This window comes from Oryzias melastigma, linkage group LG21, assembly GCF_002922805.2.
Source record: "Oryzias melastigma strain HK-1 linkage group LG21, ASM292280v2, whole genome shotgun sequence".
NCBI classification, from domain to species: Eukaryota; Metazoa; Chordata; class Actinopteri; order Beloniformes; family Adrianichthyidae; genus Oryzias; species Oryzias melastigma.
The window spans coordinates 2,825,560-2,843,975 of record NC_050532.1 but is presented as its reverse complement, the minus strand read 5'-3'; the positions used below and the strand labels follow the sequence as shown (position 1 = coordinate 2,843,975).

Genomic DNA, 18,416 nt, shown 5'->3' with positions numbered 1-18,416 from the left:
AATAAAAAAATTTAATATTTTTTTTTAAAATTGGGTACAAATTTTAAATGCATAAAAGGTATAAATATCATACGAACTAGCATGAATGTCCTGAACGTGTTGGATGTTTTCATACAAAGATTGCATAAATTTAAAAAATGAACAAAGTATATGAAGGATTTATACATTTCTCATTCATTTTAAAAGTTGCATAGATTTAAAAAGTACACAAAGGTTTTGGAAAACATTTCCTATTCATTCTTAATGGGGCTATAAATCACATAAATTGTGTAAAATCTTAAAAACCATAAATTTACTAATATTAAAAAAGTACAAGAGATAATGTTCTTACCGAGCTGAATGTTTTGATACCAAGATTGCAGAAATTGCTGAAAGGTTGATTGAGTTTTTAAATGTGAAAAAGTGTACGGACGTGGAAACAATGAAAAAGAAAAACAGGATCACTAGTCTAGTCGAAGCAGGCTCATGCATTGTTTTTTTTTCTGCACTTGTGTTTGAGAAGTTTGCATCTCCATTAAAGGTTTTCTTTGCCTTTGCAAGAACAGTACTGTATTCCAGCTCCTTAGCTTAGTGAATCCGATGTTCTGTCTATTACAGATTTGCTATGATGAGAGTTAACGGCACAACAGCACATCAAGCGAGCGCAGCTATATAACAAATTCCATCAAACACCAGGTTTTCAAATAGATAGAGCAAAAACTACTGTAATTTCTCTGCCAACAAACATCAATGACTCTGTTTCTCTGGGTGGTTTGCATCAGTTTGTGTCAATGATCGGTTCATGGTGTCGACCTGCTGCTAGTCTTCTGCTCAGACGGTTTCTAAAAATACTAAAAAATAACAACTGAAAATTAAAGCTGTGCGGATGTGATTTTAGACTTCATCTTGTGTGTGAAATGTTGTAAAGATTGCTAAAAAAAACTTTTCTTCTCTCATATTGTTGGAAAGTGTGAAAATCACCAAATTTTACACTTTGACCCAAAATGTCCGCCAGGTCCTAAGGATTGAATGTATAAAGAGAACTGGACAGAGCGAGAGTGATGTCACCCATTGGAAATGCCTTACTTCTTACACCAATGAAATGAAGCTAATTCAGTCTCCATGTTGGACCCAGACGACAGTGATTGGTCCGAGTTGGTCTGGGTCAATGTTTCTATGGCAACCACTGTCACCAATCACGAGTGAGCTTGTTTGAAGTCTACACCCCTTTCACTGAAAGTGGACTCAGGGGAATCTGTCAATCAAACGTTGGAGGCGGGGCCAGCGGCATCGCATGCTTTTACTGAGGGATTTGATTGGTCAGTTTATAACTTGAGATAAAGAAAAAAAATATCTTAAAAAAAATTTGAATTAGAGGGAAGATGTAAAAAATGTATCAGAGAAAGAATGATTACTTTGACAAATAGACTGACTGAAAAATTAGTGTTTATCTCTCAATAGAAGCCAGCAGATACTTCCTGTTTAGAATTTGCAAGGGGGAGGAGTCACTCAGTCCAGTTCTCTTATACAGTCAAAGATCATCCAATTATAATTGAACTGGAACTTTGCGACAGGTGTGTTTCTGGCTACTTTCGTGAATTTTATGTGTTTTCTTTTTAACCTCATAGGAAATTTACCTTTTGGGTGGTTTCTTCTGCTCTTATGTTATTTTCTTTTTTTAATTTAATTTGTTTTATACATTTTCAGCAGGTGCTAGGTACCTAAAAAGCTACATATTTAATCAATGAATAGAGCAACATTCTTTTGAGAATAGTAAGAATAGCAAAAACAAGATACCAGAGTGACTTTCAACATGAATTTAGATCACAAAGTCTGTGATGATTTGCTTAATAATAAGCAACCAAATAAGGAACTCAAAAAGGAAAACAGAATTCATAATTTAGCTTTAAAGTGAAGTCTAGCAGCATCCAGCTTAGTAAAGTCTACAAAAACAAACAAGTCAGGCCGGGGACGGTGAACAAAAACACAGAGTGCATACTTCAGATTTTTCCTGTTGAAATAATAACACTGCTGGGGAAGGCAGAGGCAAGAGGGATGCAGAGGTGAAGTAGTTAGTGGAGGATCACGTCCTTCACAAACATCCCTGCTGTCTATTTACAGGAGGCCTTTTCATCCCCGTCTCCGTTTGTTTGTGTAACCGCACACGGAAAATCTGAACAGGCTTGGCTTAAAAAAAAAAAAACGTTTTTTTCAACGTTCGATAAAAAAAATGGAGAAAATTGGATCATCTCGCTGCTGCATTCCTGAATATTTCGTGGTGTAGGAGTAAGATGATAAAAATGCTTCAGATAATTAGTGTGTCATTTATAGCTGAAAATTTTGATTTATTTTTAGAAAATAAGGTTCGGTAATCGTACATCTGATGAGAAAATGTTACTAAAACAGTAAAAATGTGTGTGAGACAAACTAGTGTGGTCAAAAGAAGTCAGATGGAGAGAAAGATGATGATCAAAAACAGGAGAAGATAAGAAGGAGGTCCACAGAAGGGCAATGAGCTCAAAAAGGTTTACGTTGACCCCTACTGTTGCTATGGAAACATAACCAAGTACTTGAAGAGTTGCGTGCGTTCCCCTGACTCCATACTAAAGGTTTTTTAAGGGTTTTTTTTTTTACAACCCGTGCACGCTGACCCTGCTGTCAGTGTGAGCTCATCATCCACACATGCGTCGCTCCCACACATACCTTGTCTAAATTGAGCGTGTAGGGTGCAGGATCCCAGGCCACCAGCATTATGTTCTTGTAGATGGAGCTCGTGTTAAACTCATGCTTAGGATTCGCCAAAATCTGCAGAAAAATGTGTTTTTTTGTTAGATTCTTAAACAAAGTAAAAAAAAAAAAAAAACATCCAGCATGTTTCAGATTGCAGGCTTTTAAAGTCTGAATACAAGTGACGGCAACGATAGCAGAGGAGAAAAAGAACGAACCATTTCTGCCTAAAAAAAATGTTAAAATAACCAGCAGAAGGGGGTAAAAAGCTGCACTTTGATGTGTCTTTTTGAAATCTCAAATTACACTTTGAAAACGCAACTAATGAGAAAGTGGAGATCCAACAAGGTGGAATGAACGTTAAGATGGAGACTGCTCAATGATGCAGAAAGTTCACACTTTGACAGATACCAAAACAAAAACTATCAAATAGTCATAGATACTTAAAAGCCCACTGATGAAAATCATGTTCTTGTTGCACGGCTAATATTAGCTTGGAGGTATGAGGGGCTGTAAGCTAGCAGGATGGGTGATGGGAAGTGGGGGTGGAGTTGCTCCCTGCCAACAGTCTCACCAACAACAAGCTACAACTCAGAGGTGAATTTCTGATTAATTACTACTGGTCTGCAGAAACTATGTTCTAGAAAGCAACTGTTTTTTTTGGCTAAAAAAAGATTACTGGGAATGCTTTGAAAACGGATCAAAAGGTGATCGGAGTGGATCAATGACCAGGAAGTGTAATACATGATCCGATATATGTCAATAGTAATGAAAAAAATGTTTTAAATCCTAATTAATTCAATCTTAATTTTAATGTGAAGTTTCAATGGCTGCATTTCCATAACACATATGCAAAACACTTCATCATAAATGGTAAAAATAAAACAGTTTCACGGTGCAGCGGCAAAGAAATTTGAAAAAAGTGTTTCTATTCCAGTTTTGCGAAATATGTCAATTTCAAAACACCTCAAAAGCCACCTCTTCCAAGCGCAAAAACTTTTTTTTTTTCACAAGTCCATTTCCATGAGGCAAATTTATTATTGAAAATCTAATTTGCATAATTTCATAGTCAATAGAAAAGCAGCTGATTAGTTGTCGTACTGTGAGCAGGAAGGCGGATCCTGAACATCGGGGAGTTTGAGGGATATTTACACGTTGGTCTGTCTGTAGAAGAGACTATCACTGTGTCTGAATATGATCCCTTCACCCTAAATACTAAAAACCCATGTAGTGTAGGACTATCTTAAGGAATTCAGACTCACGCTCACTAACTTAAATTTTTTTTAAATAGCAAAGATGACATCACTAATTTCCCAAAGTAAAAATCAAATCGATGTGAACATTTTACAGACTATTTATGAATCACTGAGTGCTGATGATGAAAAGTTGGATGGTTTATAAAAAATAAATTAAAAAATACTCATTTCAAGAAAGAAATCATTCAAACTCGATGTGTTTTGGTCTATATTTGCTCATTTAGTGAGCATCGATGCACAATGGGTTTTTGTGCTGGAGAATTTCTAGGGTAATGGATTTTGGAGGATTTTCTATTTTTTTTAATCAAAATAAAAAAAATGAAAAAAATCTAATAAATATTTCTATAAAAGCAAATCAATCAACACATCATTTTACAAGAAAAGTGTCGTCTGATAAAGGAAAATAAAAATAAAAAATAAAACAATTTTGAACCCTGAAGAACCCAAAAGCAGTTTCTCCTTTTGTTTTGATTTTTGGGCCGGGGGGGGGGCTTTTAGGGTTAATCTGACAACATTTTTTGGTTTGTTTTGCTTTAGATAGCAACAATTAACGGTCAAAAAATAAAAGAAAAAGAATGAAAAATAGTACAATAAAATAAAATAAAAACAAACTTGTCAAATTAGACCCTGTGGCTTCTCCAGGGTTAAGTAAAATAAAAACAAACTAATGTTTTTAGTCAAATGGGGATCCTCCGTTTTCTGCGTGTCAGGTAAAGGTGCAGCTCTCAGTCAAACATGTCCACTGATAACATTCCTACATTCTTAATTTCAAGACAAAAGCCCGACGGCCGTTCACCTGTGAGTTGATGATGCGGATGGTGGTCTTGGTCCCCACGTCCTGCTCGTATCCCTCTGTGGGCGCGGCGTTGAAGCGCAGAACGGCCTCGTGGCTGTCTGGAGAACCAGTCCAGAACCAGATCAGTGATCAGCATTTAATGAAGCAGCAACAAGGTGAACCATTACGGTCTGATGTACCACTAACGTACAGACTTTTTTTAAGCAGTTCAGTAAAATGTTGAAAAACTAAATCAGATGTTTATGTTTTAATACAATTTAAAAAAAAGTTTTTATACCAGTTTTCATGACTCAGGATAAAACCTACAGAAAGAAATCTAAAGCCTTTATATAACTACTTTTGTGTAGTTTCTAGTTTAAATATTTACACTTGATAGAGACTAAAATAAATTAACTTTTCAAAAAGACAGAATGACGTCTTGTTTTAAGATGAAAAGTTTTACAAATCTTGACGTCATTTGACCTAAAAACATCTAAATATAATGAAATTAACTGGTTTGACTCATAATTTACCTATAATTTCAACAGCTTTATCTTTGTAGGTTTTGTCTATTTTTAAATGGTTCAAAAATGATGACAGTAGGACTTTTGGAGTAAATTACAGGAGATACTACAGATTGAATTTAGCTATTGAGCTACAATCTGGTGCAGAGACCTTTGTTTACCGTCCTGATAAATTAAATGTTGGTGGGAAAAAGTCTTAGTACATATATACATTCCTACTCTTAAGGATATATATATTTTTAAACACCCTTATTTTAGGAAATAATACCTAAAAATTAGTGTGTTAAGATAATTTAAGATTCAATTTTGATTTAAAAGTGCAGGACATCCCAACTTATTTTAAGAAATCTTAAAATAAGACAAATTCAACTAGTTCTGTTGGAGATTTTTTACTTTGCATTCTATATTTTTGAACTTGTTTTAAGAAAGACATTTTTCCAGTATAAATTCAAAGTAAATAGAGAATATTTGAGTATGCTGTGTAACCTCCGATGTAAACTGAGAACAGCTTCAGGCTTTCTGTGAAACACCATCAAATATGAGTCACAGCAGCAGCTCCTGTAGAGAACATCTCTGCTGCCTAGCTTCTTCTGTTTCCTCCTTTTGTCCCTCACGTCAACAACAACAATATGGAATCATTATCAGCTCGTTTCTGCCGTGTGCCGATCGATCCATCAATGCTCCTCAATCGTGCTGCTGCGCTAAAACGACACCAGAGCGGAGGATGTGATGCAGCACTGACTCCCTTCCCTCAGGAGGCTTTTTAAAGCTCGGGTGATCAAATTCAAACTTTAATTTGGATTCAGACTTTTTTTTCTTAAACAAAGCTACAAAATATATTTGTAAAAATATTATTGCTTTTTTTCATGATAGTAACTGTTTTGTTTAGAAAAAAAGAAAGCATGGTGGTGTTAGTATTATGTGTTTAGGAACTGGAGCTCTTCATAACAGTGAGTCTCCATAACCAATCCCGTAGCAGAATGGATAAATGTGTTAATCAAAAAGAATGTTAACTGCTAGAAGTAGAAATTTAAAAACTAGAAAAATCTGACTTTGGTCAATGATCTTTGGAGGTGACCGTTGGTCTCTCTGGTTGACCAACATAAAGATGATCCCAGCTCCCCTTAATAAGCCACGTAAACGCAAATTACAGTTTTTTAAATGAATTTGAATAAAAACTTTCAGGACTAAATGTGCAAATAAAAAATAAATAAAATAGAATCACTATAATTTGACAGGTTTTACAGTGTATTAAAAACTTTGGTATCATTATTATTAGTATAATTAGTATAACAAGCTTTAACAAAGATATAGTTATGTTTTAAGGTCAGATAAGTTCCGTTTGCTATTTTCATTTAAAATTATATACATTATTCGATTGTTTAAAATTCCTACAACGATTCAGAATTGTTAATGGATACATATCGATGCATCACCAAAAGTATTTTTTTTTGCTGCAAAAATCTCAAAACTAAAAATCAAACATGTTCTCATGTTTATACCAAAATATCAAAAATGCAGAGAGAAAATAAAGATGTGCAAATTTACAAACTAAGCAAAAACAAGGTCAAAAATATATGAAAAGTGTCAAAAGTAAAAACCTAAAACAGGAGAAGCTCCACTAAACTATAAACAGTGTTTTAAGGATTTATTCCAAAGAATGTCACAATCATGTGTCATAACGCTGTTTTATTTTTTACATTTTCTAAGCTAAAATCTTTTCGAAACATTACATTTTGGATTGAAAACAACACTTTAGAGGGGTCGGTTTGATTCGCATGTCAACACGACAAACTTTCGCTGTGTTAAGGGAGAAATGAGGGTTAACACACAGCCAGCAACAACATATATGTAGCTATTGATGCTGTTTCAGATTAAAAACTTTCAAATTACATTTATTCAGTTAGAATTTTCTGAAATAAAAAATATACTTATGTATAAATATGTGAAGTAAATTTATAGTCATTAGCAAATTGGCACTCTAAAATAAAAGAAAATAAAAATGTGAACTAAAATCAAACAGGATGGTAAACGTATCCATTTTAATTGTTTGCATTAAATTGAGCCACATTTTAATCTACTTCAGGTGGAAATAAAACAAAATAATTCCACATTAACTGAACCAGTCAGAAGAAAACAAGGCTGTAGTTCCTACCAGCGGCCACATGGTGGCAGTCTACTATCATCACACTGAACTCTCAGCTCAAAAGCTTCACTGATTTCTCTCCGACCAAAAAAAAAAATCTGATTTATTCGTTTAATTTGATTGATTGAATGCAGGTTTAGATGAAGAATTATTTTTTCAAGGACCACACAATGAGATAAATGACATTCTAACAATGATTAATGTGATAGTAAGACTCACAAATTGATGCAGGTTCATTTTGAATATTTCTTGTCATCGTTTGGCTGCTTCAAGCTATTTTCTGGCTATTGTTGAGGAGAAGCAGAACAATGATGAAACACTGAGTCAATATCCTGCTGCTGTTTCACTAAGGATGGTCATGAATAACAACATCACTCCCAGATTGACTAAAGAGGCGTTTCACAAGAAAAAGACACTGGTTTCAATAGAAAAGGACGAGTAAAAATACACCCAGACGATGAAGATCCAAAGATTTAAAGCTGAAAATTACAACTTTTAGAGATTTTTTTCTTTTTTTTTGACAACTGAAGCTTCTTTCATATTAAATTTTCTCAAATCAATGACTCACAAAATGAGCAAACATGTTTTCACTGACAAGACGCAACTTGCTGGAAGTGTGTCATCCGTCTGGTTCCACCGAGCTCCTGTTCAGTCTTTTCAGGAACTGTAATCAGGGGCCAAACTTCAGGGAAATGTCATCCAAAAGCTTTGAATTTTCCATCGTTCACACCCTTCTGGTGAACTCCTGCGAGCGCGTCACGCAGCACAGCTCAGGCAAAAGCCAGCCAGCTATATGGGACATAAAGAAGATACCAGGGGGGGTTCTGCTTTTTCCTTCAGAGCCATCTGTCGCCGCGTTCACACTCTCCTTACTTATTATCCGAGGGCTGCTGAAGCTCTCCAAACACACACGTTCAAAATCTAAAGCAATACAATCTAAAGCTCCTCAAGTTGATCTTTACAAACCTGGTCAAAAACCCGCCACGCTACAACAGATCAGTCTGTTTGGACTGTCAAAACATTTCTAAGTGATGCAATAGTACAGAATAAGGGCTAGTTTATTTATTTATAGCAAAGAAATGAAGATTTTAACTCAACACTCCAGACAAATTACATTTTTTACGAGAGGGGTGAGGTAAATGAGGGTCGGATTTCATGACAGATATTTTTAACTATTATCAAAGCTTGTTCATCTTTGGCATATCTCCTCAGGGGTCGCCACACTGAGTCCGCTTTCACTGATCCGCACGTTTGGCTTTGGCAGAGCTTTACGCCGGACGCCCTTCCTGACACAACCCTGTATTTTATTCACTCAGGCCCCCTTGAGGCTACATAATTTAGGAAGTAACGAGGGTCTTATTTTAACTTATCAATAAAAACACAAATTAACTTTTTTAAATGTATTTATGTATTACTTCCTATTTGGCTATATGAACAAGTGACTCTGATTTCCATATTTGAAAGCCATGTATATAAATAAATGATAAAGTACTGCCAGAGAAATAAAAAGAACTTACAAAAACCTAAAACACAGCTTGAGTTTGCTTTAAAACATAAATATTATGGCAAAAAATACTTAATGAGTCCAAAGCTGTACTTTTTTAACCATAAAGGTATATCAAATTAAAAATACTCAGAAGTACAAAACAGTGGGAGTCATAAGAGCAAGTTTTATATATATATATATATATATATATATATATATATATATATATATATATATATATATCCTTCATGGTGTGTCCTTTTTACAGCAAAGCATATCAGAGTTAAATAACTATTACAAGCAGATCTTTGCTTTCATTCTATGATTCTAGACTTTTTTTAATGAAGTTTGAAGACTTTAAATACGAGGAAAAATGTGAAAATGTTCATGTTTTCTGAGGAAAGTCTATAAAATGTGTAGTGAGAGCTTGATGTGTGACCTCTCCAATGACGCAGGTAGACAGGATTTTATGGCTGCTATCAAAGATAAGAAATACTTGGGAAAAAAAAAGTTCAGTGTGCTGTCTTGTGGGGCCCAGATGACCCACTTTTAATGTAAACATACCTATGATATCACAAGGGTTACAACTACTGATTACAACGTAACTCCTGCGATAAACGAGGAAGCTCTGTATCCTCAAAGCAAAACTATATCAGTGTTTATTTCTGTCATAAAAGTAGATTCACATACACTGTCAAGAAGAAAGCCTCTTATCATTTAAGTATTTTTTTCTTTGTTTTTTAATCAATAAAATATGTTTATTCTAAAACAGGTTTGATGTGTAACCAAACAGGACAGTTGGAGGATGACTCCGCCCACAGCCGAAATGTGAAAATCCGGTCAGAGGGGTGAACCTGAAGAACAGGACTGTTACCATTACTGGAGCTGCAGATCATGACCTGGGACTTAAATGGTTTGACCAATCACAAAATTCAACTGTAAGACCTCGATTCAACCTGTAGGGGGCAGCACACAGGCGGTTTTTAACTATATTTTCAAGAAGTTTATTTTAATTTGTCAAAAATTTGACCAACAGACAGCACTTTTAAAGCCCCATTTATAGAGGTCAACAACAAAAAAGAGCTGATTTAGGGTTTGTTTACCCTTTAAAGTTAAAGTTACATTCGTTTTTCATACACTTAGATGTGTTTGAAATTTGTTCTCCGCATCTGACCCACCCCTTGGGGGAGGGGTGAGCTGCAGACACAGCTGCGACTGGGAACCATTTGATGTTTTAACCTCCCTCAAGAGGCACTAGGTCTCATTTATCGAATCTTCTGTACGACTCTGTAGTGGATTTGAACCTCTTCCAGTGTCAGGGCGGACACTGACCCACAAGGCCACTGAGCTGATCATTTGAGTCTTATCATTGGGGGACCCCTAACCCACATTCCCCCAATATTAGTTTAATCAGTGGCAAAGATTGAGCTTCTTTAATCATTGGAAATAAAACACTAATATTAAAAAATGTCTTTAGTAATAGAATCCCAGCTTAATAGAGTATCAATAAACAAAAATCCTTCTATTTCTAATGTTTCTCATTTGGCACCTTTTCTTAATCATCTGGCCTCTTCCAACCCCATATAAAAATGTCCTAGCTCCGCCTCTGCATTCAGTTACAGAGTTTATGTTAGGCAGTAGCAATATTTAGCTTTATATGTCATTCAGATGATACTGGACTGATATCTTTCCTGTAAGGCTGATAAAGTAACCAGGTTGACAGCAAGGCTTTGAAAAAGTTTAAAAGCATCAGGAAAAAAAAAAAAAAACACCACACACACACGCATAAAAGAAAATGCCACAAACAACCCCACATCTGAAAAATTCGTGCTTGCCTCCTGCACAAAGGCCTGCAGCAGACTATTTCTTGACGTACTTGAGGTTGTTCAATGTGTGCCACAAGATCCTGGAAATGTTTTACTCGTCTGTTGTGGCCAGTACTGTGTTCAGCTCTGTTGTATGCTGGAGACACACACACACACCCACACCACAATCTCATGATTTCAAATTACTTATTTCTGCTGTAAACTTTGTAAATTTCTTGTTTTTTAACCATTTCTACCGCTGAACAAACTCAATGTCCCAGTTAGAGATCAGTAAAAGACCTTTATCTTATCTTTCGTGAATTTCTCTGAACAGAAGGTCGTGTTTCTGGGTTTTTCCTGCAGCCTGAGAAAGATCCAGATGAAGTAATGTTCTTTAGGACAACAGTTATTTTAGCCTCTCAGAGATGTACACCAAGTAGTTTTGCATTATTACAGTATATCAATATCGCCAATTGTAATCCAGCAGGGCTGCCACGATTAGTCGACTAATCGATGACTAATCGACTATTAAAATAGTTGATAACTAATTTAATAGTCGATTATTTGTTACTTTATATTATATGGAGTTGGATTGTAGTAAATTTGAAAGTTATAGTGGTATTATGTTAGCTTTCTGGACTATTTTGGCATTTATTAAGGTTTTTTAGGCTAATTTGGATTTTAGCTAATATTTCAGCTACATGCTAGCTATTTTAGCTAATTTTGGCTTTTTCATGGTTTTTTTGGTTTAGCTGATATTTCAGAGCATGCTAGCTGGTTTCGCTAATTTAGAATCTTTTCAGTTTTTGAGGCTATTTTGGAGTTAAGCTAATATTTCAGCTGCATGCTAGTTATTTTGGTTAATTTAGGCTTTTTTAGGCTATCTGGGGGTTTAGCTGATATTTCAGAGCATGCTAGCTACTTTGGCTAATTTAGAATCTTTTCAGTTTTTGAGGCTAATTTGGAGTTTAACTAATATTGCAGCTGAATGGTAGCTGTTTTTGCTAATTTAGGATTTTTTCAGGTTTTGAGGCTAATTTGACTAATATTTTAGCTGGGTTTCAGCTTCTCCGTTTTTTGCTATTAATTTCAGCATCTTCAGATATCAACACTAGCATCTTCAGCAGCCAAATTCACCTTACAGCATTCACATTAGCATTATCACAGGTAATGCTATTCATTTAGTTTTAAGACAGTTTAAAGCTAATGATGGTTAAGATGTGTGCTTTAAATCTAGTTTGCGCATGACCCGATTAGTTGAATAATCGGAAAAAATAATCAGTGATTAGTCGACTGTTAAAATAATCTTTTGTGGCAGGCCTATAAACTTGAAGATTAATCAAATAAATTCAGTATTTTGAAGAAATTAAAACAGATTTCTAAACCACTGGACCTCACTCCTCCCCTTTTGTTACCTTTTGCATATCCAACTTTTATATACTAACACTTAACGACTCGTAAAATGGACAGAAAAAATGTACACAGAAACGTTCCAGACTCCTAGAAAAGTACAAAGTACAAAACTGAGTTCCATATAGAATGGAAATGTTCCTTTGTTTGATGAATTTTGTAAATGTTTCCTTAAAACCAATCTCTCATTCTAAGGCGGGGGTGTCAAACACGGTCGCACAGGGGGCCAAAATCCAAAACACACCTTAGGTCGCGGGCCGAAGAGGATAAACATTTATTAAACACAGTAAGACTACATTTGTAAAGCATTCAAACGTCATCTTGCTGGTAATATATTGAAGCAACACTACAAATATGGAGACTGAGAGATCAGTTAGAATGATCTATGGTTTTCTTCTTTAAACAGTGTTTTAGATCACAAAGGTGTCTTCATCCTCTTCCTCCCTCTCACTCATGATGCAGAAAGAAATAAACATAACCGGATAAAATAATTAAGAGCAAAACAGAGTAATACAGCGAGAGACATTTTAGTTTTACTTCCAGGCTTCATTTGTTCTGTTCGGCAGAGTGTTTGTTTTTGGATCATTTTAACATGATATATTTTAGAATTGTAATTTTTCATATAAAATGACATAGAAGTAAAGACATTTTTTCTGTTAACGTTTAGTTCATTACTTACTTGTATAATTTTGACAAAACATATTTTTATGGAGAGTAAAATATTGAAAATTATTTAAGGCTTAAGTTTATTTATTGTGGAATAATATTCCTGTCGGTTTTTATTCATATTTATGTTAAAAAGTTACATTTTTTAAGTTTCAAAAATGTAGCTTTAGTGTGTTCAATAAATGTTTATCTTGTTCGGCCCGCGACCTGGGGTGTGTTTCGGATTTTGACCTCCAGTATGATTGAGTTCGACACCTCTATCCTAAAGGGAACTGTAAGACTCATCTGCACCCCCATTACGATGCGGCCGCACCCGGCTACGACCTTCTACAACTCCAAAACAGGTTAACCCCCCCATAAAAATGCATGTAGCTAAGGCATAAAAGAGATGGGACAATCAAGTCTTCACGTTTCAAAGTTGGAGCAAAGAATACAGATGAGATTCGCCCCTAATCACAGAGCCCATCACTGTAATGGGATTTCCTCTAGTTAAATTAACTGTTCTTCAAATGTAGTTCAAGCTAAGGGGTCTGTGTGGTAAACTGAAATGAAATAGGGAATTATAGACAATAATGTGTTAAAATTAGGGGTGGGAATCGATTAAAAAATTAATGAATTAATTGCAAACCTGAGGAAAAATTAACCGCGATTAATTGCGATTAACTTTTTTTTTTTTTTTTAGCGACAGTATTTGCCAACCAGTACGAATGATCACAAAATAAAATGTATGTGACATGACAACGCGCCGGACTATGGATCAAATAAGCATATAAAGTACTTCACACACACAATATTTATATATGCAACATCAGAACATTTGCTCATTGAGGCCTATTTATTAAAACGAAACATCTTTAAACTTTTTAACAAAATGCTAAAACATGTCGTTTCTGATTACATTTACCTGTCTTGAGAATAAAATCTACAAAAACTGAATTGACTTTTTGCCCGATTTCTCATAATTTTTCTTGAAATACAGAGGAAAAAACGATGTATTTTTTTGTAGACAGACGACATAAAAGCCTGAAAATAAAAAGTGACAGTGAGTACTCACCGATCTCTTCGCCCAGGCCGGAGTGCAGGATGGCCCCAGCGGAACTGACCACCGCGCAGGTCTTGAAGCTTTTCCCCCCCTGCCGTTTGTCCCAGGACTGAAGGGGTTTCGACGGCACAAAATTCGCCCAGCCGAGCGAGGAGAACGGCTTCTCGGACCCGTCCACCGTCCTCAGCTGGGACTGGTTTTTCATTTGGCACAGCAGTTTGTCTGCGCTGCGAGCCACCTTGCGGTGCCCTTGGTAGGAGACGTGGTGCTTGTTGGCGTTGATGTAGTCCTTCATGGCCTGCCTCAGTCGAGGACTCAGCATGCCAGAGGACACGGTGCCCTTCCACAGCTGCTGCACCACAAAGTCCGCATCACTCCTCCTCTCAGCTGAAGGTCTTATCTCGTTTGCCAGATCTTCATCTTCATTCTCTCGGCCCTCTTCGTCCTCAGCAGCAAAGTAATGATTGGTGCTCTGGTCCTGTATGCTTTGAGATGTTCTATCGCGAAGCTGGGAAGCAGCATTGAAGTTAGAGCCCACGTTTTGTGTACCAAAGGAGGACCAGGCAGCCAGACTTTGCAGGTCCAACTCATTCAGATGGTTTGTTTCCTGGCTTTCGTAAATTTGATCGGGAGAACTGCTTGAAATGTTTTTCCCCCGGTTCCCTGGGGCCTCCGAGCTGGAGAAAACTCCTGCCTCCGGCTGGTTTTTAATAGAAGTTCTGGGTAAGTTCAGACCCTGCTCAGATCGGACCCCCACGACTGATTGCTGCTGTTGGGAGGACTGGATGGAGGTGAGCCGGCGAGTGTCGGAATGCTGGGAAACCAAGGAGCCGGCAGGAGTCCGAGGTTCCTCCACACGGGTGTCCAGGAAGTAGGAGAGAAGGCCAAGGAAAAGGAGAGCCCAGGCCAGTATGGCCGCCAGCACCACCTTCCTCCACTGTCTCATGCTGAACTTCATTAGCTCTCATTCAAACAGGCTCCTGCTGAGCTGGCCCACCAGCACAACGCCCCACAGCCTGCTGGAGGGCCTGTGAGCAAAGGTGTCAGTTAAACTCTCCAAGAAACCAGGAAAAACGAGGACTTCAGCAGAAGAACACTTACCTGGAATTTTAATGCTTCCCGTCCATGCGGCTGCCAGGATTTTAACAGGACCCTAAAAGAAAAAAGGGGGCTGATGAGTGGTAACATGAAAGTCTGAGGGTTTGAAAAACATTTCAACAGTTTGAGACGAACCAACAACAAAGTATAGCGTTCACTCGATATTATTGATGAACAATAATGACTTTTTAAAAACAATACCCGATATTTCCCGACCTCTTGCAGCCAATACCAATAATCAACCAATATTTTTTTAAATACTTGGAAAAAAAAGAGTCTATGGCTCTTATGTGTTCCAACAAATTAGCTAGTTTTACCTCTAAATATATTCAGTCTGCTATACATCTGTAAATAGAGAAAGTGTGTTTCATTGGTCAGAACAAATGTTAAGACTAACTTAAATAGCAATGTAACAAGGACATTTTTTCAATACAAATAATGCCAAATATGCAAAAGAAATACTTTAATTTTAAAGTGCAAACACTATTGCGTTGTTTTTAAACTGAAATAAATGGTTGCTCATAGAAATTAACTTTTCAAAAACATAGACATAAATTTGGATTCTAAAAGACTAGGAACTAGCATCTCTCTGCTAGAATCTGGTGTATTTTAGCGCAGCGTTTGGACGGGTTACTGGTGTTCCCGCTCTAACAATACAGTCATGCAATTTTGAGCCAGAATCGCAATTAGCTGCATTGAATGCTCATCATGACTAAGCATTAACGGGCAAGAGTGCATGGAAGGGAAAGGAGACTTGACTTTTGTCTGAGCTTTTTCAAGCATCCGGTTTTCTGGTCCAACACGATTTGAATCCTCAGGAGCGCTGTTTTCATTGTAAACTCTTTTATGTCATCTGTTATGAGAAAATTGCTACAAGAACATGTTAAAAACACTAAGAAAGACAATCAACAAAGCGGGTAAATTCTTTTTATGAAGTTATAGGAAAGTCGGATAACACTTGCGAATCCTAAAAATGGCTTTGAGCTGATCCAAGTAAAACATACAGAGCAGGTTTGCCAGCAGACAAGCGCCAGAAATGACTGTATTCTGTTTATTTTGGTCATATTTTACAATTTTTTTCTTCTATTTATGTCAGTTTAATCAAGCATAAAGACAAACAACAACATTTACAAAAAGAAATGTATTCTCTAAAGTCCCTTGGTGTTTCCCTACATCATGAACATACATATGGATTACTAACACACAAAACTATCACTATTACAGTCATATGCTCATTGGTTTCACACTAGTTCTGACAATCTTATTTGAAGTACAATAGAAAAATTTCCTTTTTTTGGTTTGTTTTATTACTCAAAGTTGCTGGTTTTGGATGAATAATAACAACGGACTGTTGCACCTGAGGGTCAATTTGTGTGATTTGTTGTTAAAGTGACAGCAGTAAAAGCCAGTAAGAGGTAAAAAGTAAGATAAAGTTGTTAAACTTCTCTTCACTGCTTTCCCTAAACTAATCACAGTTCAGGGCTGCTTCTTTTCAGCGTATGCGAACCTTGTTTTTAAGAGTGTAATGAGATTTTCCAACTGCAACCGTTTGTTCTGAACTCCCTAGTCTGCTCATTTCTTTTAACTTTCATTTTTTGGATGAATTACTTGTGACCCTTTTCTTAATTTATTGCAAAATATTTTTTCTTTTATTTTGGATCAAGATCTTTCTTAGCCTCCTTCTTGTTTTTTCCCCACTTAATTTAATTTATTTGATGAACCCAGCTAAAAATGAGAATAAGCCACAAGAGTTTTATCTTTGGAGTAAATTCTTTTTTTTTTTTTAAGTTTTGAGTACGTCCAATAACACTTGCTTGTTGTAAAACATGCATAGCACATTGTCCAAAAAAAAACACCGACAGAAATTGTTACTTTTGGGACATTTTTTGACCTTTTTCTACCGTTTTTGTCAGTTTAATTAAGCATAATAACTGATAATTATATTTACAATGCAATGAAATCCCTGAAGTTTCCTGATGTCTTTAGAGAATACAAATTAGTCTTGCATAATAAGTCAAAAATGTATCGTTATCGCGATACATCTCTGTGTGATACATGTATCGCAAAATTAATGACTTAAACTTTATTTATATATCACTTTACAAAGCAAAAGATGGCGTAAACTATGATAAAGGTTACCCTAAATGTTTACACACATGCTAAACAACCTCATGGCAGCTTGAAGGATTTCATTAATCAGATGGACTCCATCACATTGTTGACCAATCAAATGTTACGTTAGAAGCCCTGCTCCTGTCTAGACGAGGCTTATTTAGAGTATAACTGACTTTTATTTAAATAAAGCTGCTGCAGAGAAATGAAAAGGATGAGTTTGTCGTTTTTTGTTCTGTTTTTTTCTCATGAATCACAACTCATCACAAGAGTGATCAATAATATCGCAAATTTCCCTAATACTGTGCAGCTCTAATACCTTCATTTTGCCTTTTTTCTTTTTTTGTCTAAAAAAGCATAAATAACATTAACGTTTCAAATCTTCTTACATAGTGACAAAGGAGACTAAATGAGGCATCAATTGCCCCCCAGTCCTCTGAGCCTCATGTAGTTATGAGTTTTGCTCTCCTAATGGAGGAGGATTCTTCTCATCAGAGAGCAGGACACAGCCTCCTGTAGTCCTGATTACAGCTTCCCCTTTCTGAAGCCGTAGACTTCTAGAAGAATCTGCAGAAGTGACGGTGGTTGCTTCCCCAACCCCCCACCCTCCAGACGCCCCGGTCCTCCTGTTCGCCGGGGTCAAGCAGGATGGAACCAGCAGGAGGACAGAGGGAAGAGGAAGGGAGAGTGATGCAAGCGCACACATCTGCACAAACACTACTCTGGGAAACCTCACAGCTAGCAGATGGTGTTGGTGTCAGGCGGCAGTCTGTTGTGAGTCGGCATAAACGCGCCTACAACGGAATTAGGCTAAATGTCACTGAATGAAAAATGTGCACCTGGAAAAACCAGGGAAAAAACAAAACAAAAATCCCACGTCCTTTCGTTGACGAGTCAACAACAAGGAAACGACGTGGATATGCATCAGTGAAACTACTTCTGCCGAGTGTGCACCCAAAGGACACAACACCACGTGGACACGTACACCTGATAATAATCAGAGTGAACGGCAACGACTGAGGAAGGAGAAGGGGTGTGTGTGGGACAGATAGACCGTTTGGGAGGGTGAGATGGGGGCTTAGTACTTGAGGGCTGAAGGACGGTTGCATAAAGACTGTTTTGAAAATATAAGCGACAAAATTGACATCACAAGACTTCTCAAATGTTTCCTGGAGTGGACAAAATCGTCAAAGGTTTCTCAGTTAATGTCTCTTTTAGTCATACGACTGGAGTAGCCATCCACTCATCCATCCATCTTCTAAACCTGCCAAATCTCTTCTGGGGTCATGGGCTTACTGGACCCAACTTCTACTTTTTAGTGAACCTGAACAGGTTGCCAGTTTTAAATTACAATTACTAGACTACAGAAAATCCTCATTAGTTCATTACT

At 36.7% G+C, this 18,416-nt stretch overlaps 1 protein-coding gene across 1 annotated transcript in view; it reads right to left on the bottom strand.

Annotated features, from left to right (window-relative positions):
* st6gal2a (ST6 beta-galactosamide alpha-2,6-sialyltranferase 2a) overlaps positions 1-18,416 on the bottom strand; it is a 61,965-nt gene that overhangs the window by 16,794 nt on the left and 26,755 nt on the right. Inside the window, exons 2-5 of the mRNA XM_024286006.2 lie at positions 14,918-14,969; positions 13,829-14,844; positions 4,759-4,856; positions 2,683-2,784 (exon numbers count right to left, since the gene is read on the bottom strand). Coding sequence (XP_024141774.1) covers positions 2,683-2,784; positions 4,759-4,856; positions 13,829-14,774 — 1,146 coding nt within the window. The 5' untranslated portion in view covers positions 14,775-14,844; positions 14,918-14,969. The remainder of the gene's footprint in view (positions 1-2,682; positions 2,785-4,758; positions 4,857-13,828; positions 14,845-14,917; positions 14,970-18,416) is intronic.